Genomic DNA, 23,552 nt, shown 5'->3' on the forward strand with positions numbered 1-23,552 from the left:
TAGATAGATAGATAGATAGATAGATAGATATGTGAAAGGCACTATATAATAGATAGATAGATAGATAGATAGATAGATAGATAGATAGATAGATAGATAGATAGATAGATAGATAGATAGATAGATATGTGAAAGGCACTATATAATAGATAGATAGATAGATAGATAGATAGATAGATAGATAGATAGATAGATAGATAGATAGATAGATAGATAGATAGATAGATAGATAGATAGATAGATAGATAGATAGATATGTGAAAGGCACTATATAATAGATAGATAGATAGATAGATAGATAGATAGATAGATAGATAGATAGATAGATAGATAGATAGATAGATAGATAGATAGATAGATAGATAGATAGATAGATACTTTATTAATCCCAAGGGGAAATTCACATTCTCCAGCAGCAGCATACTGATACAATAAATAATATTAAATTAAAGATTGATAATAATGCAGGTGAAAAACAGACAATAACTTTGTATAATGTTAAATGTTAACGTTTACCCCCCCGGGTGGAATTGAAGAGTCGCATAGTGTGGTGGAGGAGTGATCTCCTCAGTCTGTCAGTGGAGCAGGATAGTGACAGCAGTCTGTCGCTGAAGCTACTCTTCTGTCTGGAGATGATCCTGTTTAGTGGATGCAGTGGATTCTCCATAATTGATAGGAGTCTGCTCAGCGCCCATCGCTCTGCCACAGATGTCAAACTGTCCAGCTCCATGCCGACAATAGAGCCTGCCTTCCTCACCAGTTTGTCCTTCTTCTTTATGCTGCCTCCCCAACACACCACTGCGTAGAAGAGGGCGCTTGCCACAACCGTCTGATAGAACATCTGCAGCATCTTATTGCAGATGTTGAAGGACGCCAGCCTTCTAAGGAAGTATAGTTGGTTCTGTCCTCTCTTGCACAGAGCATCAGTATTGGCAGTCCAGTCCAGTTTATCATCCAGCTGCACTCCCAGGTATTTATAGGTCTGCACCATCTGCACACAGTCACCTCTGATGATCACGGGGTCCATGAGGGGCTTGGTCCTCCTAAAATCCACCACCAACTCTTTGGTTTTGCTGGTGTTCAGGTGTAGGTGGTTTGAGTCGCACCATTTAACAAAGTCCTTGATTAGGTCCCTATACTCCTCCTCCTGCCCACTCCTGATGCAGCCCACGATAGCACTGTCATCAGAGAACTTTTGCACGTGGCAGGACTCCGAGTTGTATTGGAAGTCTGATGTATATAGGCTGAACAGGACTGGAGAAAGTACAGTCCCCTGCGGTGCTCCTGTGTTGCTGACCACAATGTCAGACCTGCAGTTCCTGAGACGCACCAACTGAGGTCTGTCTGTAAGATAGTCCACGATCCATGCCACCAGGTATGAATCTACTCCCATCTCTGTCAGCTTGTCCCAAAGGAGCAGAGTTTGGATGGTGTTGAAGGCGCTAGAGAAGTCTAGAAACAAATATGGTGTCTCGCAGGGCTCTGCACTCAGACCTTGACTGTTTTCATATTACGTGCATATCATTTGAACACACGACACTCTGCTGTAATTTAACTGAATTGGCACAAAACCTGGGCATCAATTCCGGCTGTAGACTTTTTTTCAAAACATACAGGACGTTATAACGCAATCGAAAACGTGTTTTTCCAACGTAAAAATATTTGCAAAGTAAGATGACTTCTAAATATAGGGGACACTAAAAAATGAATTCTCACATTTATTTTTAGTTGGATTGGCTACTGCAATGCGTTACTCGCAGTGTCACACACAAGCACTTAGGGGACATCTTCAGGGCTACAGCAAGGTAAGCGATACCGCCGTAAGTTATTAAAGGGGGGCACTATCATTAACATCTCCCTTCTTACATCCGCCGTTCAGAGGGATACCAGCCAGATGACGAGTGACGTCACTTCTCCTCCATTGATGGAAGTCTCGCCCTTTCTGGGAATTCACTAGAGCGGCGTTTCTCAACCTTTAAGTATTTGCGACCCGAATTTTCATAACAGTTTTAATTGCGCCCCCCTAACGTTTTTTTGAAAGGAGCCCACTAATACCAATTTGTTCTTTTTTTAATTAATGATATATCATAGATGCATATTTTATTATACCTACTTAACTTTTATCGACATTTATCTAACTCTATATTTATTTTTCTAGTATCAGAATGTAGTTTAAGTTAATTTGTTTTGGTTTCAATAGATGGATTTTTCATATTTTTGATTCTTGTTTTCTTTTTTCACATCTTCGCGCCCCCCTTTTTGTTACTTCGCGCCCCCCTAGGGGGGCCCGCCCCACAGATTGAGAACCACTGCACTAGAGGAACCTGAAGGCCACCGGAAGTAGGCATTCTTGACAGACCCACAACTAAGCAAGACGAAGCTCTGACTCATAAGTAACATTCAGGCGTTTATTCACGGCAGAAGTTATCATTTTGCATTTTTCTTTTCCTTTTTTCCATTGACCACCATTAAGCAGAGCTACCATGGTGGTTCCCCAGGCTGTTCAAACTTTTCTTTATGCGGACGTCAGTTCATTCAAAATGCTTCTGTAAGATTCATGTGAAACAGGAAGAATAACCCCTGTCCTTGAGTCCTTACACTGGTTTCCAGATAGGTTTAGGGCTGATTTCCGATCTGCTTACATATAAAGCTTTAAATGGCAGAGGCCTTGAAAGAGGCCCGGAATATTCTGTAATAACTCTCGCCAGGACGATGCAAGCTGAACAAAACAACATACCACGTGCTCCTCAGTATGTGCAGCTTCGAACAAGCCGAGATGCTCCTGCGTCAGAGCGATGAAGTAGGCGCCAGATAGCCACCATAACATTTTACCTCTGTTTGCAACTTCTGCGTGCCTACCACCCGTACCCCTTCACTCAGTCACTCGACTTCTCATCAGGATGGTGATGTAAAGTATTGAGCAGCGCGTCTTCATGGTGCGAACCTATTGGGTCACCAATTCGTTGAAGCAATGTCAGAATCAACTGGATGATCATGAGTTCACGGAAGGTTACTTCCAACAAGATGGAGCAACGTGTCACACATCAGTAAGAAGCCTGGCAGAAATGGAGTCCTTCTTCGGCAACGGGGTCATTTCAAAGGGGCTTTGGCTGCCACGGTCGCCAGATCTGACACCACCAGACTTCTTCCTTTGGGGTCTGCTCAAAGGAAAAATGTTTATCAGAACAAACCTTGCACTGTGGAAGATCTGAAGGAAAACATCTAACGTGAAATTGCTGCTTTTCTCCCTGAGACGCTTGCTGATACATTCAGGGATGTGGAGCGCTGCGTGAAAATGAGTCTGGCAGAAAATAGAAACCACTTCCAGCATCGCATGTAATGCAATCGATTAAATGTTCATCAAGGTCTAGAGCGGATGTGTTTGGTTCAAATTGCGTCATCATAATGGGAGTTACAAGAGAATATTCAGGACCTCTTTCAAGTCAATCTCCTTGTAGTCTTCTTGTTACAGAATTTGTGAAATGGCGTTTTGTTTAGTGGTTTGGCCCGGACGACTGCTAGAAAAAGTTTGTTCGTTTTGTAACTTCAAATCACATCTCCTGATCTCTGTATCTCTGCCCCTCCCTCTTAAGGCGCTATAATACTTTCATTGTTTAACACGTTGACTGCCACAGAGGTAAATGTGTTTCTGACTAATTATAACAACTAACCGAAAGTGAAACATTCTGTTCTGGGACCCCAGGTTGATATTTCATTCTACTGTCAGACACCCACCCTAACCCTCTGTTTACACACGTTACCCAAGAATGTGCTCACATTTGGCGCTAAAGTCCCGAAGACGGTTTACGAGATAACTCGTAGGTGTTGTGAGGTGGTGTCTTCACAGATTACTGAGAGAGAAAGAACTGGACCAGGAGATAATAACGCGAAAGGCAAGGCAGGCTCAAAACTGGACGATGAAAAACATATACAAGAAGTGAGCAGAGCGCAGGGGCAAACCAAAAATCAACATCCTGGAACGAAAACTTGATAAGCGAGCTAACTACCGCTAACCGACGAATCGCCATATTTGTGGTGGAACTTTTGCAAACACCACAAATGCTGCGATCGTGGACATAACTCCACATCTCATGTAAAAACAGCATAAAGATAAAATGAATAAATAAAATAAATCCCTAAAAAAACAGTAAAGGCAATGGGTAAAGCTACTGAAAGTGGTGTCCGTCTGTAGATTGTCTAGTACAGGGGTGTCCAACTCTGGTCCTGGAGGGCCGCAGTGGCTGCAGGTTTTCATTCTAACCCTTTTCCTAATCAGTGTTCAGTTTTCAGTGCTAATTAACTCCTTTTCCCTTCATTTTAATAGCCCTGTTTTTAAGGATTCATTCCTCTGAATTGATTTGTTTCTTCATTAAATGGCAGCCAAACAGAAATGAGACGTGAAACGAGCCAACAGATGACCAGCTAAACTGGGATTTCAAACTCCAACCAATTTCACTCCAACCAGTCTCTTAATGAGAAGCCGATTCTTGCTGTTAATTAAACCCGTTATTTAACTATACAGTTTGTTGCTGCTCTCATTCTGCCACAGCAGACATTTCCAACTCTGTTGATTTTTCTGTTTTTTCTGTCATATGGTGGCTTGTTTGAGGTCTCATTATTGTTTGGCTACTAATTAAAGAAAAAGAGACAATTAAGGGGCCTGAGTCAAGTTAATTAAAACTAAAGCAAAAGAAGCTAATTAGCGGTAAACACGGCTCACTAATTAAGAAGATGGTTAGAATGAAAACATGCAGCCACTGCGGCCCTCGAGGACCGGAGTTCGACACCTGTGGTCTAGTAGGAGTTAACTTGTATTTAGCAGCCAACATGTTGAGTAAAGATTTCAGAGCAGGGAACTTCCGGAAAAACCCATCTTATATAGTGGAGCTGATGATGTCACCACCCCTGACCACACCCCTTAACAACAGGTCACTACCTCATAACGACGAGACAACAAAAGGACTGCACTCTTTAAAAAACAGAGCAGCACTGCGTAACAACAAAAAACAAGACATGAAAAAAATATTAAGTTCGTCAAAAGCGTTGAGGATCCCTAAAGTCCTACTGTCTGCCACATGTGTCTTTGGTTCTCTATGTGAAGAAAAACTTCTACTCTTTATATCTCTGAACCCTAAGAAAAAATGACAAGTTCTCAAATAAAAATTTAAGGAGCATGAAAAAATATATACACTGCTCAAAAAATGAAAACACATCAGATCTCAATGGGAAAAAACAAATCCTGCTGGCTGTCTCTACTGCTATGGACTGATATGGTGATGTGTGAGGAACGAAAGGATGGAAATGAAAATGATCAACAAACACAGGGACACCCCGAATATCAAAGGGGACAAATGATGGGGCAGGCAGGTGAGTCAATTTGGAAGAAATGTCATTGCAGCAACTCCAAATCATACTCAGTAGTTTGTATGCCCCCCCCATTGCCCGACAATGTCCTAATGGACGATGGACGATAAGCTCCTGGACAGTCTGAGGTGTTGGACGGACCCAAACATGATGTCCCACCCAGAGGTGTTCTATTGGATTGAGGTCAGGCAAATGAGTGTGTGGGGGGTTGGCAGTCAATGGTATCAAATCCTTCATCCTCTCGCCACATACATTGTCGTTCACCAGGAGGAACCAGCATAGGGTCTGACAATGGGTCTAAGGATTTCATCCTGATACCTAATGACAGTCAAGGTGCCCACTGTTGTCTAGCCTGTATTAGAGTTCTGTGCATCCCTCCATGGATATGCCTCCTCAGACTGTCCATCACTGACCCACCACCAAACTGGTCATGCTGAACGATGTTACAGGCAGCATAACATTCTCTACTGCTTCTCCAGACCCTTTCACGTCTGTCACGTGTGCTCTCATCTGTGAAAAGCACAGGGTGCCAATGGTGGACCTGCCAATTCCAGTATTCTATGTCAAATGCCAATCGAGCTCCATGGTGCCCACTAGAGGAAGTCGGGCTCTCAGGCCACCCTCATGAAGTCTGTTTCTGATTGTTTGGTCAGAAACATTCACACCAGTGGCCTGCTGGAGGTCATTTTGTAGGCTTAGCCAGTGCTCATCCTGTTCCTCCTTGCCCAAAGGAGCAGATACCGGTGGGTTCTGCTGGTATGTTAAGGACCTTCTACAGCCCCCCTGTCCAGCTCTCCTAGAGGAACTGCCTGTCTGTCTCCTGGAATCTCCTCCATGCCCTTGAGACTGTGCTGGGAGACACAGCAAACCTTCTGGCAATGCCATGTATTGATGTGCCATCCTGGAGAAGTTGGACTACCTGTACCACCAAACTCTGTATGGTCCAGGTATGGCCTCAGTAGTGACACTAACCGTAACAAATGAAAAACGAGTGACAAAACAGATGAGGAAGGAAAATTGTCAGTGGCCTCCCCCTACCTGTTAAACCATTCATTCCTGTTGGGGGGTCGTCTCATTGTTGCCCCTCTAGTGCCCCAAAGCAGCTGAAACTGATGAACAAGCCCCTCTGCTACTTAACCGAGCAGATCAATAGCTCACAAGTGTCATTGACTTGATGCCATACTCTCATTCAAAAGGGCTCCTTTCATTTTATTGAGCTATATAATATATACAGTATATACGCAATCATAACTTCCACTTGTCGCCAAGGGGTGGAATTTGCTCGGCTGGCACCCCTTTTGGTTGCTTGTCCTCCCTTGGAACTTTAGGGTGTGAAATTCGGACCACTTCATTTAGACCAAAGTTCACATTCAGCAGCCCTGAGGGCCGACACACAACCCAGTGGGGCAGCAGCCAAGGGAATTTCTCAGCAGGGAGAGCACAGTAGACTGTAGTTTACTGTACAGCCGTTCACCTTCATTGCTAGCAGACAAACCCCAACTGAACCTTCAATTAGGAAGCCCTCCTATTTATCTGGAGGCATATCCAACGTGCTCAAGGAAAATCAAAGTCACTCACAGGACGGCCGTTACTCCACACGTATCCGGCACCAGGATCCAGGTTGTTCAGGCCAATCCAAGCAGCTTCATTGTAATAATAACCACTGTAAAAAGAACAAAAAAGAATCTCACTCATTCACATTTATTGTTGAAATCCATCGGGAAAGAACCTTTTCAGTTCTGGATCAACTTTTCTATTGAGAAGTTCAATGTATTGTGGTGAGCACATCAAGCCATCGACCGGGTGTAAGCAACCAATGCCATGATAGCTGAAGCCACCCCAAAACATCTTCTTTTCGTGGGTGTTTCATGCCACCCTGTGTTGTATAATAAGATCTGATCCCGTGTCACACGTCGAAAACAAATGAAGAATTGTTTCAATGAGAATCAAATGAACATACTGGAGTGGCTTGGAACCTCTCCTGACCGGAGCCCAATTGAACATTTGTGGTGTATTTGTATGCAAATGGACTACACAGCCATGGCGAAGATGATTCTGGGCCTAATTCAAGCTTGTTAGCACAGAGACCCCAAAATCCATGGTGCATTCCATGACAAATCGCACCCAGATGATTCTCAAGAGCTGAGGAGGTCAAATAGTGGGCTGATGAGAGCACAGTATAATGATCAAAACTGATTCTTGTTGTTGTCAGGGTTTGTTTTAATTAATTTGCTCAAAGGTGTGCATATAACAATACAAAGAGCACACAACACGCGTTTTGCCCTTATTTGGGGCTCGTCAGGTGTCCGTACTTTTACATGGCAGATACCGTATCACATGTCTATGTGCTGCTTCTCGCAAGTGACAGGACGTGGCTGAAAAACCACAAGCGTTACCTGAAAGGTAAACATCCTAAATAATCAGTTTGCGATTCAGAAGTAAGAATGTAGCACTTCACCCTGTCAAATAAGCGAACCAGCCGCCATGGCGCAACGTCAGAGGCTTCACCCCAAGCACTGAGGTTTGATCTCCGTAAGGGAATGCAAAAGTCCCAACAGCTGATGAGCCCCAATGAGGGTGGAACACGTGTTGCGTACTCTTTGTATTGTTTGGCAGATACTGTATCATATATATATACATTATATATGTGCAGTAGAGTGTGTACACCTGATGAGCCCAGAATTAGGGCGAAACACGTGTCGCGTACTCTTTGCATTATTTGACAGTAAACTATTTCAACCATTCTATGATCTGCTTCTCACAACTGAGGGCATCGTCGCGGATGTTAGCCGACTTGCTGGCCAACCACAAGCGTTACCTGGTAGGTAACCACCCATACAATCAGATTGTGATTCAGACTACGAATGCCGTGAATGAATATATATATCTCTATATATGAAAGAAAATCCTGGAATGGAAAGCAAATGCAAGGCTACGATACGTGATCATCTCGAAAGACATTTTAAAGACCTGCAAGACCAAGGAGACTTGCCACGGTGCGCCTCTCGGGGACCGTAAACATGAGACTTGGTGCCAAGAGATTGTCCCAGGGCCGTAGCAAAAAGGATAGCGGCTGTACAGGCTTTAAAAAAAAATCAAAGGGCGGCGCGACAGCAGCTACACCACCCGGACGCGAGCAGCGTTATACATCCTGCAAGAAAGAATTCAAACACGCCCGGGGTCAGAAATAAAAGACAGGTATTGTTTTTACAACATCACACGAGACCAGGCAGTGAGCCATCATTTAAAACAAGTCCACAGACCTCTAAGCTAGCAGTTGTTGGATTGCTTTTGGCAGGCAAGCATCATGAGCTCCGAGCTCTTAAAACAACGACATGCGACAGGCAGAAAGACAGCAAATGATCCAAAGGCATATCCTTAGCGTACGTTCAGCAGCAACACCCTTCACAACACGAGCAGTATTACACGTCTGGGAAGAAAGAGATGTAAACACACGCGGGGCAGGAAATAAAGAAACACGTATTGTTTTTACAAAAGGTTTTAAAGTAAAAGTGAAAACTAATGCATATGTAACAATTCACAAGAAAATAACAATCTCTTTAAATTGTAGATCGCCTGCCGAAGGTAAAGTCATCCCTGATGAATGGGGACGTGGGAATGAGGGGTCTTGTCATCGGATTAGCGCTATTTCAGATGTGAAATGGCAAAATGGGGGAGACAGCTTGATGGATGAGGTCTCCAGGACTTAAAACAAATCCAAATCATATTCTGTGATATCATCTAATGTGAAATTCTACTCCGTACTTCTAGAATGTTTATTTTTATACTGTATTGAGGATTTATTCTGTGTATTGTATTGTATTGACCCCCTTCTTTTGGACACCCACTGGACGCCTAACCTACCTGGAAAGGGGGTCTCTACTTCAACTGCCTTTCCGGAGGTTTCTTCCATTTTTTTCCCCCTATAAGGGTTTCTTTTTTGGTCTTCTTAGAGAGTCAAGTCTGGGGGTCTGTCAAGAGGCAGGGCCTGTTAAAGTCCATTGCGGCACTTCTTGTGTGATTTTGGGCTACACAAAAAATAAATTGTATTATATATCTGGTAAACCAAACACGGGGGTTGGTGAGCGAAGTGAGCAGGGGGCGGAGCCCCCTAGTATTTATATATTATAGAAATATATTAGATAGATAGACAGATAGATAGATAGATAGATAGATAGATAGATAGATAGATAGATAGATAGATAGATAGATAGATAGATAGATAGATAGATAGATAGATAGATAGATAGATAGATAGATAGATAGATAGATAGATAGATAGATAGATAGATAGACATATATATATATATATTACCTAGTTTACTGTCAAATAATGCAAAGAGTATGGGACACGTGTTTCACCCTTATTTGGGCTCATCAGGCGTACACACTCACTGCACCCCTCTCGGGGATCGAACCTCGGATGTCAGCGGCGAAGCCCCTTTACGTTGCACCACAGCGTGTGGTTCATTTATTTGACAGCCTGGAGATCGGGGTAATTACATTCATAGTATTCTTAGTCTGAATCACAATCTGATTGTATGGGTGGTTATAGGTAATGCTTGTGGTTGGTCTGAAAAACGTGTCACGTACTCTTTACATTATTTGATAGTAAACTATGCAGCATTCTATGACCTGCTTCTCACAACTGAGAGGGCACCGTGGCGGATGTTTGCCGACTTGCAGACCAACCACAAGCGTTACCTGGTAGGAAACCACCCATACAATCAGATTGTGATTCAGACTACGAATGCTATGAACACACACACACACACACACACACACATATATATATATATATATATATATATATATATATATATATATATGTATTGTGGCAGACAGCTGGGGATCTTACCCAGCCGGGACGCCTGGAAGGACTGGGAGAGGGACAATACCTCCCCTGGTCCAAGAGAGGGCAGCCTCCCAGGTCTGCATAGGGGCCACGGGATCACAGCTTGGAAGCTTATCCCTGTTGGAACCCGTGGCCACCGCCAGGGGGTGCCTGGACAATTATTGAACCCAGGAAGGATTTCCAGGAATTCCAGAGACACCCGGATTGCTTCCGGGTGCTCATGCGGCACTTCCGCCACACCAGGAAGTGCCCCCGGAAGATCGTCACGGAGCACCTGGAGCACATCTGGGGAGTTATTAAAGGGGCCGCCTCCCTCCAGTAGACGAGCCGGAGTCGGGAGGAAGAAGACAGAGCTTGGGAGGAGAGGAGCAAAGGCAGCAGAAGTACTGAGAGATTGAAAGAAAGAAGGGACCGAGATCGGCTAATTTAAGTATTGTGGTGCTGTATATTATATGGAAGGCAATAAACGTGTGTGTCTTTGGGACATTCGGTGTCTGTCTGTCTGTGGCTGGGGACTGTCATACCACAATACATATATGTGAGGTTTCTGAACTCTTTTGGGACCCTTCCCCAATGGGACGACACGTCAAAGCTTGATTGCTGCGTCTGTGGAGAGCTGCTTGTCCATTGCCAAGGCAACATTTGGGGCGGTGGGATGCTGTTCATATGCCCAGTATGACCCCGACACCCCCACTATGTGTTCCAGTCAGGCCTCTGTGGGGTTGCAGGAACAGCCAGTCTTCATTGTGCTCAGGTTCCTCTCTGGTGACTCAGTTGATTCCCTGCCATTCCACTAATTTAATATCCCTGCCAACCTTGACCATCTTGTCCCTTATATGTTTATCAGATGATTTATAGATATTAAAAAGAGCAGTGGCCCCAAAACTGACCCCTGAAGTACACCACTTTTAAAATCACCTCAGTCTGTAACTCTTTACTCCCTTATATATATATATATATATATATATATATATATATATATATATATATATATATACTGTATATACAAATATATTGTGGCAGATGGCCGGGGCCCTCACCCATATGGAATGCCTCAACAATGGAAGGACTAGGGGAGAGAACTTATTCAGGGCATTACCTCCCCCGGAGCTCTAGATGGCAGCCCTCCTGGTTTGCAGTGGGGCCTCAGTCTCCCACAGGGCTCCTTGAGAATTGGAGTTTGGAGCTGCCACCAGGGGGTGCTGTGGAGCAAAAGTTCACATTCAGCAGCTATTGGGTTCTGTGGGCACCACCAGGGGGCGCTGCAGGAACTGTTGGGCCCTTTGTTGCAGCACTTCCACCTCACCCAGAAGTGCTGCCGGAAGAAGAACATCAAGCACCTGGAGCACTTCTGGGGTCCGCATAAAAGGAGCCAGCAGTGGAAGGGAGATGAAGGTCGCCAGGATGAGTGGAGCCAGACGGAGAGAAAGGAGAACAAAAGAAGAGAATTGTGCTGTGTTTGCTGTGCTTGTGACTGTGCTGTGAATGTGGGAAACTGGAGAAAGCGTTTCCCACGTGGAAACGTGTGTGCTGAACTTGTGTCCCGCGTCTGTCTGTTTCGGTGTTGGGGTGGCTGCTGCGCCCCCTGGTGGTCCACAATATATATAAATATTATTGCATTTTCTCTGGTTCCTCCAACTTCTCAATGACACGTGTGTTCAGTTCAGTTATCCACCAACTCTATCCTGGCAATCAGAGCAGTGCATCTGAGGAGCCTTTAAACAGGCTTTAAAATGGTAGGATGTTGGGGTAAATTAAATGGCGTGACACCACAGCTAACAGCCTTTCCTTCTCCACCCTTAGAATGGAGGAACAATTGAGAGGAATGATGACGACCCTTCATTCACACCGACAGTCCCATCCCTTTTTCTCCAGCTACTGTTTAAACCTGACGGAGGGTAGATGTTGCTGTTCATTTGCTAACAAGTATAAAGTTGTACCACTTTGGGGCCTTTGGAAGTATTTTCTTCTGCTGTGCCGAGACCTGAGGATTTTGTTGTTTCTGTTGTTTTTTTGGTTGGCTTGAATTGAATTTAATAGGTTTGAGAGTACATTCATTTTTTCTTTGAATGTGTCACCAAAGGCTGCCTTCATTACCACATTCCATCACTATGTCAAAAGGTGGGTTTTAAGTAATGTGCCAAACGCTTAATGGAAGTAAATATAGCAATTTAGGAGCGGCAGGTCTAAGAAGCAATCACTCTCCTTAGATCTGCTTTTGGCCACTGCGGCCACTCAGTTTGTCGGCTTTCTAAGGACGCCGCATTCATCACTCAACTTTGGCCCTTTCTAAATCCTCTGTTAACATGTCCTGTAATCACATTTAAAGCCACATGTCTCCTTGATGCTTCATGAAACAGCAGGCCCCAGGTCAATGCTCTTCATCTCTAAGCATTACTCATGCCAACCGGAAGAAGCAATTTTAAGAGGACAGTGACATGACTGCTTGTCACGCTAACGTTTTTTTATGCAGGCTGTAGAGTCTCTGAGAATTTTCAAGAGAAGAGCACAGAGCCTGAAAGATTGGGATGACCCTGTAATCAGAGTTTAATAATGTCACTGTCCTCTGTACACATATATTTTATAAATCTACTTTTCTTTCTACTCACCTGCACAGTTGACACAGATTTAGCACAGGGGCTCATCATTTAGAACTGCTAGGCAAAGAATAAGACCAGGCAGATAAAGACAGCTGGGGAAACGTCCTCTATTTTCCGTCTGTCAGAGTCAGCATGAAATTGCATCCTCTCTTTGCCTTGTTTGGACTGGCATGATTCACCTAAGTGGGGGCCTGCACATGAAGAAAGAGTATAAAGCCTTGGAACATTGCCCGGCACACCGACAGACGGATGGGAGATAACGTCATACGAATCCAGAAAATCCTTCTAACGCAGCCATGAAAATGGCACGCTCTACACATCAGGCCCCCATTCCCAAACTGGGTTCTAGTCATGGCTTCCTTCGTCTGTTATGCCGCGCAAGCCATCATTAAAGAAAGCGAAGTTATTCCTCCTATGTGATTTCTTAGTGCCATATCACTAAGGGAGGGGTATTGCCTTTTTATATTATATCTACATAGATTCAGGTTACATCGGGCTCCCATTACCCGAAGGTCTTGTCATGGCTTCCTCATCTGTTATGCCACGTAAATCGTCATTAAGTTATTTCTCTTATGTGATTTCTTACCGCCATATCAATAAGGGAGGGGTATTGTCTTTTTATGTTATATCTGCATAGATTCAGGTTATGTAACACACCGCAATTATAAAAGACCTCATTCCAACAAGGGAGCTAGCGCCACCTGCTGGATACAGACCCAAAGGATAAGGAAGAGTCCATTAGGCAGGCTGAATGGCCCCTTCTGTTTATGCTGATAGGAAAAAAAATGCCAGCAAGTAGGAATAAAAGTAAAAGCTTAGCAGTCTATCTTCTGATCTTTTATTGCAAAGGTCTAATTTTCTTAATTTGATATTTATTATGGTCAAGCCAGGGTTCCTTCCCGGGTCCGTGTACTTTTTGGTATTTGAAATTTCATTTTAGAAGCAAAAACGAAAAAACGAAAATGAAAGGAATTTTCAGATTTTGATTTTTGATCAAAGAATGAAATGATGGAAAATAAGGTATTTTTTAATTCTGTGGTAGCAAATAACAGTGATAAACTTAAAATTACACATACTTTTCTCGATTTATTTGTGATTCAAATAATGAAAGTGTAATAGCTCAAAAACAACAAAACAGACGCATTTTCATTGTCTGAAACCGGGGGTACTTCTTCTTCTGCGCGATTTTTGATGCCATGTACGAACAGTCCTCCTCCTCACAACACATCGACCGACGACCTTGAAGTTACACTACATGGCATCAGCAGAGGATGGATCATTACATTGTTTTTCGGAACAGTAAAAGAGTGACACTCCGGGACGAGGACATAACTGCAGAAAAACTGAGTCGCATCTTTCAGGTAAAAATACAAGCTTTGCAAACTTTGCTTCATTGATGTGGCAGTTCTTTTATGAACGTTATTGTTATTACTTACTGTGAAACAGCTAACATTTGGTGATTTCATTTACTAACACTAAGTCTGGCAATTTTTATAGTGCTAGCATTTTGAATGGTTGCTCATTGACTTTTACCGGCTACTATAGCGAGTAATTGTTTCGAGTATTAACAGTGTGCACAAGTGTAACACGTTAGGAGAGCAACGTGATTTACAGAAAGTTTTCTTAACATGTGCTACACTTGTCAATGATCAACCATTCACACATTTACACACATTCAAAATGCTAGCACTACAAAATTTGCCAGGCTTAGTGTTAGTAAATGAAATCACCAAATGTTAGCTGTTTCATAGTAAGTAACGACAACAACGTTCATAAAAGAACTGCTACATCAATGAAGCAAAGTTTGCAAAACTTGTATTTTTACCTGAAAGATGCGACTGTTTTTCTACAGTCATGTCCTCGTCCCGGAGTGAACATTGAAATGTTCTTTTAATTCTGAAAAACAACATAATGGTCCATCCCCTGCTGATGCCATGCAGTGAAACTTCAAGGCCGTCGGTCGATGAGTTGTGAGGAGAACTGTTCGCACGTGTCATCAAAAATCGCGCAGAAGAAGAAGTACCTCCGGTTTCAGACAATGAAAATGCGACTGTTTTGTTGTTTTTGAGCTATTACACTTTCATTATTTGAATTACAAATAAATCGAGAAAAGTATGTGTAATTTTAAGTTTATGACTGCTATTTGTTACCACAGAATTAAAAAATACCTTATTTTCCATCATTTTATTCTTTAATCAAAAATCAAAATCTGAAAATTCCTTTTATTTTCGTTTTTTCGTTTTTGCTTTTAAAATGAAATTTCAAATACCAAAAAGTACACGGACCATTTAAAATGCTTGTTTTTATCTTTTCCTTTTTTCATTATAATTTGCTTTCTGTCATTTCTGATAATATTGTTCTGATCCTTTATTTGTTTTAATGTGTATTCTCTGTTATTATTATTTTTCTATTTAGTTCTTATGTAGTATCTGTGTGTGTGTCTTACAACTATCTATCTATCTATCTATCTATCTATCTATCTATCTATCTATCTATCTATCTATCTATCTATCTATCTATCTATCTATCTATCTATCTATCTATCTATCTATCTATCTATCTATCTATCTATCTATCTATCTATCTATCTATCTATCTATCTATCTATCTATCTATCAACTCTCTCTTGTTCTTTGTGTCTTGTGGGTGAATCCAAAGGAGCAGAGGCCATCTGCCAATCACTGTTAAGAGCCCGCCCCCTCCCCACAACCTTATAAAAACAGATGGGCAGTTGATTAGTCTTCCTGGGGAAACATTAGAATGGCGTGTGCGTGAACCATGTGCTACCAGAAATGTGGCAGGTCATGTGATGATGGCCTGTCCCAACAAGTAAAAACATTGAAGAAAATAAATGGGGAGAGTGTGTTGTTAGAGAGATGAGGAGTCATCCAGCCAGACAATGTCAGCATGCATGGCGTGACATTAAGGTGCGTTTGGCGACTAAGTGAATTGGTATGAAAGTTGGGAGCATTTCACACTTTTAAGTCAGTTATTACATTTTTGTTTACTAAATAGTTTTGTAACAATGAGTCGTACTCAAAAACTAATCGCGGTAGCAGAATGCAATCCCGTGTGTTAGCAGACTCCATTAAATGCGCACTTTTTATTTAACAGCACTGCACAATGGAGTTACAAACGGAGCACAAATAGGCTTGTGGTGGCTCAGTGGCTTTGACACACAGCAGACTGCATTTGAGGAAATGCCTCACATTGCGGTCATTTAAAAGAACTTCGCTCCATTTGTATTAAATTCTTTTCAGGCACCGTCCTTATAATAAAAAAAGGTACTTGTTCACTATTCACTTTGTTTCCCAGGCTTGGGGTGGACGAGGTGGCACGTGTATCGATGGGCCCTCGGACGCAGATGTGAGCCTGCTACCTGTCGTGCTTCGTCCCGGGGTCCTTCTGGTGTGACTGTGGTGTTTGGGAGTTATATGGTGCTACAAAGTAAGTAATAGGTGTATGACAAACGCTGGTATATGGGGTGCTGTGGTGTGTTGGCAAATTACTGAACACAGGCACACGGGTGTGGCACAATTGGCAGAGACAGCGTTTTGGCTCGGTAGCTGACCAGGGACAGAGAGTGGGGTGTTAGACCCAGGTCAGGTGATGGTTGACCCAGGATAGAAACCGACTTTTCACTAGCCAAGGAGTTCAGTTCAAACCAGGGACCTCATGTATAAGCAGTGCGTAGGCACAAAAATGTTGCGTACACTCGTTTCCACGCTCACATCGCGATGTGTGAAAACTAAACTTGGTGTATTCTCACTGCAGAGAACCCTGCTCCCTGCCTTGCACACGCACATTTCTGCTCGGTTTTGCAAACTGGCGGCACCCAGCGTCAAAGCAGTGCTACTGTTCCTATGTGGTCTCCCTTTCTTTTTTAGATTCACATCCCTGATGCTGCTTTATCAACTACACTGAAGTTAACTGCATACTGTTTACAAATTTAAGGCACCTGATTGTAGTCAACCTGTAACCATATAATGGGCCACAGAATGGCCAAACTATTCCAACTACCATAGCTGCTTTAGTGTTGTTACTCTCAGTGCACCACCCAGGGTATTTTAACCCACTGTATCTGAGTGTGGAATCACAGCAGCTGATCGGAAAACTCTACGGCGGGTTGTGTCGAGAGTGCAGATGATTATTGAGATACATCATCTACCCTGGAGGACATTTATAGCACACACTGCCTCAGGAAAGCCACCAACATCTGCATAGATTCCACTCAGCCATGAGCCACAGTCTATATGAACTTCTCCCATCCGGCAAACATTTCAGAGACCTTGAGGTTCAGAAACAGTTTCATCCCAAGAGCTGCAAACACACTCAATCAGTCCATCAAGTGCTCCGGTAGAACTGTTTGTACTTAGAATTACAAGGACCTCACTGGACACTTGTACCACAGCTGCCATATTGCTCAACCTGAGCCACTTTATGAACCAATTGCACTCTCTGCACTAAATGTACATGTATATTGTACTTATATTTTCATATTGCATATTTTACATTTTTTTATGTTATTATTAGTATTATTATTGCTATTTTATCATTTTACAGATGCTATGCATATTGAATCTCATTGTACCATACAATGACAATAAAGGAATTCAATTCAATTCAATAGAAGAGAGCGCCTCATACTTACAGATGATGATGACTGGCTTCTAAGTCGAGTTAGATTTATAAGCGATATCCTCCTGGCACTCCCTGCTGTCACAATACTAGGATGTATACTTGATACCATTTGTAAGATGAAATGCAGTAAAGTATGTTTATTACATTATACAGATGCATTTTTAACTATAGCGTTAATAAACATGTGGGTGCGGTGACGCAGTGGTAGTGAGGAGCAGGCTCCCCATCCAGGGATTGTCCCTGCCTGTTTGTTTGTTGGGACTGGTGTGACCCGGGATGGATACATGGATGGAATAAGTAAACACGTATTACAAAGATATTTCAATGTTCCTTAAATGTTTTAAACAATCGGCATTCAAAGCTTACAGCTGGTTTGACATTTATTACAGAGCTTATTGCGTGGAGATTGGTTACGTATTGAAAGGAAAGGAAGGACAGGAATTGAGGGGTTGGTATGTTTGACAGACACAGTACTGCTGCATTAAATAGACAAAAGGGAGAAAGAATGAGTCAAGTAACCACAAGATTAGAGGCTAACGTCAAAAAATATGATGGAGACTTACATGGATGAGTAAATCTTGTTCTGTTCTTCTTGACTGTGAACGCTCAATAAATTTCCACCTCTTGAGATGCAATAATCCCGAGCTTCATGCCAAGTCTTCCTGTTCCGTATTTCTTTCTTAAAGAGCTAAAAGGAAAAAAAATGGCCAGACGCAATGCTGTTATTGTTTATTGATAAAGTTTCATGGAGGTGACCTGACCCCAGACTCTTTGTCAATTCACTTTTTCTGCAAAGACGCTCAACATAATTGAACACACGAAAGAAGAAGCAAACAAATAGGCCGCCTTCCCTTGATAAACCTCTGGCATGAGTTACTTGGCTTTCCAAACTCTAAGCAGGCTTTACGTCAAAGGTGGGCCCTGGGACTTTCTCCAAGGTAAGTCTGTTCCCAAACTCAAGTTGCAGGCCTTCAGCTTGCACTGGCCCAACACAGTAAAAGGGAAATAGCAGTCATATTAACAAAAAATAAAAAAATTCAGGCCCAAATGTCCTGAATTGGTAGGAAAACAGATAACTAGTTTCAGAGTAAACTGGGAGATGTGAGCAAACAAACAAAAATATAACAAGATGACCCAAACCCAGACGAAAAGCAAAAATCACAGTCAAATAACAGGGAATAAGTCGAACACCAGTCAAGACAAGAAAAGTAATCGTACGAAAAGTCACAATCGTAAATATGGCTTTATCTGCACGTCGGATAAGGCTCAGTGCAAACGGCTGACCTTTTATCCCGTCTGTTGATTAATTTGAGGTTGTGGTCCCGGAGACTCCGCCCCTGGAAACGCAACCCTGACATAACGGTAAACAAAATGGCTTCCATAACAGGAAAAGGCTAAAAACAAAACTCAATTTTCAACCCAAATCGTGACACCAAATTGTTGTGATCTTATTTTTTACTTTTCCTCACTTATTTTTGTGTATTTCTAATACAGGGGTCTCAAACACCAGTCCTGGAGGGCCGCAGTGGCTGCAGGTTTTCATTCTAACCCTTTTCTTAATTAGTGACCTGTTTTTGTTGCTAATGAACTTCTTTTGAATTCATTTTATTTGACTCCGCCCCTTAATTGTTTCCATCCATCCATCCATTTTCCAACCCGCTGAAATCGAATACAGGGTCATGGGAGTCTGCTGGAGCCAATCCCAGCCAACGCAGGGCACAAAGCAGGAACCAATCCCGGGCAGGGTGCCAACCCACCGCAGGACACACACCCACACACCAAGCACACACCAGGGCCAATTTAGAATCACCAATCCACCTAACCTGCATGTCTTTGGACTGTGGGAGGAAACCGGAGCGCCCGGAGGAAACCCACGCAGACACAAGGAGAACATGCAAACTCCACGCAGGGAGGACCCGGGAAGCGAACCCAGGTTCCCAGGTCTCCCAACTGCGAGGCAGCAGCGCTACCCACTGCGCCTCCGTGCCGCCCCTTAATTGTTTCTTCTTCTTTAATTAGCAGCCAAACAATAATGAGCCAAAACAACTGGCGTCAATCGTACAATATCAGGAATGTCGATCTGCTCAGGTCCTCAGAGCTCTTAGAAAAGAGAAAATCCACAATTTCAGAAATGTCTGCTATGGCACAATATGAGCAGCAACAAGCCATGGAATTAAAGATTGGGTTTAATTAATGACAAGACTTGGTGCCTCATTAAGCAACTGGTTGGCATGAAATTGGTTGGAGTTTGAGGCCCTGACTTGGGTGGTCTTCTGTTGGCTCACTCGCTTCACATTTCATTTCTGTGTAAGGAAAGACATGAAGCAATTCAGAGGAACAAATGTTATAAAACAAGTCAATTAAAGTGAATTCAAAAGAAATTCATTAGCAGCAAAAACACTAATTAAGAAAAGGGTTAGAATGAAAACCTGCAGCCACTGGGGCCCTCCAGGACTGGAGTTGGGGACCCCTGCTCTAAACGTCATGCAGATTCTCAGTGCACCACTCAGGGTATTTTAACCCACCATATCTGAGTGTGGAATCACAGCAGCTGATCGGAAAACTCGAGAGTGCAGACGATTATTGGGATACATCATCTACCCTCAGGAAAGCCACCAACATCTGCATGGATTCCACTCAGCCATGTGCCACAGTCTATACAAACTGGTCTATTATACATATATATTTTTAATAAACAGTAAAAATGAATGAACAAGATAAAGCAAAACAATAACAAAAAGAGACTACAAAAATGCAAAATCTGAAGCAAACAAAAACTGAATTCATATCCCCAAAAACAAAGCTAAAGTCCATAAACCGAAGATCAAAAAGAGAAAATCACCGACTAAAGGTGACATCCACACAAAAAATCCAAAAAGCAGAAGGGGAGACAAACAATCTTACGGCCTGCAAGTCCCTTAAACGGGGCTGAGGGCGGTCCCACAGGTGTGATGTCATGGCCCCGCCCTCTTTGGTTCCACTTGTTTGTTGGTTGTTCCACACGTGTGCCTCACTTACCTTGTAGCAGTACGAGCTTTCGGAATTCGAATTCCAGCCTTCGGGACACTTAGGGGCCGGAGTTGTCACCACAGGTGGTGGGGTGGTCACTCCTTCTGCTATTTGTTTGCAGATAAACTTGGACATTGTAGTACAAGGGTTAACATCCCACAGTCCGGCTAACGTCCCAGTGGTCATACCAACGCAGCCTTGTCTTCTGCCTTTGAAATAAATAAAGATAATGAAGCTAGAGCAGAGCTGTCGTGCTATACGTTCATGGCCAAGGTTTTATATTACCTTTCCTAGTGCTATCCAATAATTTAACTCTTTCAGGGCTGATTATGACTTTTGTCAAAATTCAGGGGTAGAGGACAGTAATCAGCTGTAAACTGCAACAAAACTTACCTTTACGTTTTAGTTTGACTCTCTTTGCTGGAAAGAAAGTTACATAGCTTTGTTGATTTGACCTCAATTTCCCTACGCGTGTGTGAGAAGCAAAGAGCAAACAACCTCTAAAATGGCATCGATATCTGGCGAGACACCAAAGCGAATGTGCAAAGCAAAATACTCCATGGACATTTTTCTGGAATCAAGTGAACCACCACATATTTTCATATACACGGATGAGGCTGGCTTCAACTTGGCCAAAGGAAGAAGACGTGGGCGTAATCTGATTGGGCAGAGAGCTACTGTTGACGTGCCAGGCCAGCGGGGTGGGAACATCACTATGTGTGCGGCTATTTCAGACGATGGGGTCCACACTCATATTCCTCTTGTGGGGCCATACAACACCCAACATCTGCTGACCTTCTTGAACACCCTCTACAGGGATCTCATTCCTGAAGAGGAGATTGGTCAGGAAAATGTACCACAGTATGTAATCATTTCTGATAATGTGAGTTCCCATCACTCCAACCTAATCAGACAATGGTTTGCCAACCACCCCAGGATGCTGATGGAATTCCTACCTCCATATTCCCCATTCCTCAACCCAATTGAGGAGTTCTTCTCAGCTTGGAGGTGGAAGGTATACAGTGCATCTAAAAAGTATTTCCAGCGCATCCCTTTTTCCACATTTTGTTATGTTACAGCCTTATTCCAAAATGGATTAAATTCATTTTTTCCTCATAATTCTACACGCAACACCCCATAATGACAACGTGAAAAAAGTTTACTTGAGGTTTTTGCAAATTTCTTAAAAATAAAAACACTGAGACATCCCATGTCCATAAGTATTCACAGCCTTTGCTCAATACTACAATTCCAGCCTCAAGTCTTGTTGAATATGATGCCACAAGCTTGGCACACCTATCCTTGGCCAGTTTGGCCCATTCCTCTTTGCAGCACCTCTCAAGCTCCATCAGGTTGGATGGGAAGCGTCGGTGCACAGCCATTTTAAGATCTCTCCAGAGATGTTCAATCAGATTCAAGTCTGGGCTCTGGCTGGGCCACTCAAGGACATTCACAGAGTTGTCCTGAAGCCACTCCTTTGATATCTTGGCTGTGTGCTTAGGGTCGTTGTCCTGCTGAAAGATGAACCGTCGCCCCAGTCTGAGGTCAAGAGCGCTCTGGAGCAGGTTTTCATCCAGGATGTCTCTGTACATTGCTGCAGTCATCTTTCCCTTTATCCTGACTAGTCTCCCAGTTCCCCACAGCATGATGCTGCCACCACCATGCTTCACTGTAGGGATGGTATTGGCCTGGTGATGAGCGGTGCCTGGTTTCCTCCAAACATGACGCCTGGCATTCACACCAAAGAGTTCAATCTTTGTCTCATCAGACCAGAGCATTTTCTTTCTCATGGTCTGAGAGTCCTTCAGGTGCCTTTTGGCAAACTCCAGGCGGGCTGCCATGTGCTTTTTACTAAGGAGTGGCTTCCATCTGGCCACTCTACCATACAGGCCTGATTGGTGGATTGCTGCAGAGATGGTTCTACTTCTGGAAGGTTCTCCTCTCTCCACAGAGGACCTCTTGGAGCTCTGACAGAGTGACCATCGGGTTCTTGGTCACCTCCCTGACTAAGGCCCTTCTCCGCCGATCGCTCAGTTTAGATGGCTGGCCAGTTCTAGGAAGAATCCTGGTGGTTTTCGAACTTCTTCCACTTATGGATGATGGAGGCCACTGTGCTCATTGGGACCTTCAAAGCAGCAGACCTTCCCCAGATTTGTGCCTCGAGACAATCCTGGATTTCTCAGTTTTTTCATTTTTAATAAATTTGCAAAAATCTCAAGTAAACTTTTTTCACGTTGTCATTATGGGGTGTTGTGTGTAGAATTCTGAGGAAAAAAATGAATTTAATCCATTTTGGAATAAGGCTGTGACATAACAAAATGTGGAAAAAGTGATGAAGCGCTGGGAATACTTTCCAGATGCACCGTATGAGCGTAACCCACATACACAAATGACACTGCTTGCTGCCATGGAAGCTGCGTGTGGGGATATAACAGCAGACGCCTGCAGAGGCTGGATAAGACATTCTAGGAGGTTCTTTCCATGCTGCATCGCACAGGAAGATATCCGTTGTGATGTGGATGAGAACATGTGGCCCAATATACAGGATCAGCAGCAATTGTAGAGAGCATTTAGAGTTTCAGTATGTATATATTGTTTTTGATGTTGTCATTTTTTTTCTTTCATTTCATATGTTATGCATAAAGTATTGAAATGCATTTTTTTGCTAAACTCCAAGTGCAGTGCATGGTATGTCACCATATACCTGTGCAATCAATAAATATTCTTCTTGAATCAATCTCCCGCAATCGGTGTTTTGTATTTTTATGTTTCCTGCCCTTGTCATTCAGATGTTTTGTGCATCAGAAAATGTTTAGATTGTGCCAATTTTATATTGATAACATGACTTTACATTTTGGCTGTCATGTCCGTGGCATTTTGATGGCACTGACATATTCAGCGATGTAAATACTTGCTTTTGAGTCATGGATTAAGGATTTTGAAGAGGTTACCTGCTTTTGCTGGTCATCCATGAGTGTTTTGAGAAATGCACTCGCTGTTATGCAAATGTTAAGTCTGTTGTGAGAAATGCACCAAAGCAACTGAGAAAAACTGTAATGGCACAGAGTGGTCATTAATGGTGT

At 43.0% G+C, this 23,552-nt stretch overlaps 1 protein-coding gene across 1 annotated transcript in view; it reads right to left on the bottom strand.

The window, feature by feature from the left end:
- The window catches only part of mrc1a (mannose receptor, C type 1a), a 158,169-nt gene that overhangs the window by 66,961 nt on the left and 67,656 nt on the right, over positions 1–23,552 (bottom strand). Inside the window, 3 exon segments of the mRNA XM_051929229.1 lie at positions 6,943–7,027; positions 18,024–18,148; positions 20,479–20,678. Coding sequence (XP_051785189.1) covers positions 6,943–7,027; positions 18,024–18,148; positions 20,479–20,678 — 410 coding nt within the window.

The sequence above is a fragment of the Erpetoichthys calabaricus genome, chromosome 6 (genome assembly GCF_900747795.2).
Source record: "Erpetoichthys calabaricus chromosome 6, fErpCal1.3, whole genome shotgun sequence".
NCBI classification, from domain to species: domain Eukaryota; kingdom Metazoa; phylum Chordata; class Cladistia; order Polypteriformes; family Polypteridae; genus Erpetoichthys; species Erpetoichthys calabaricus.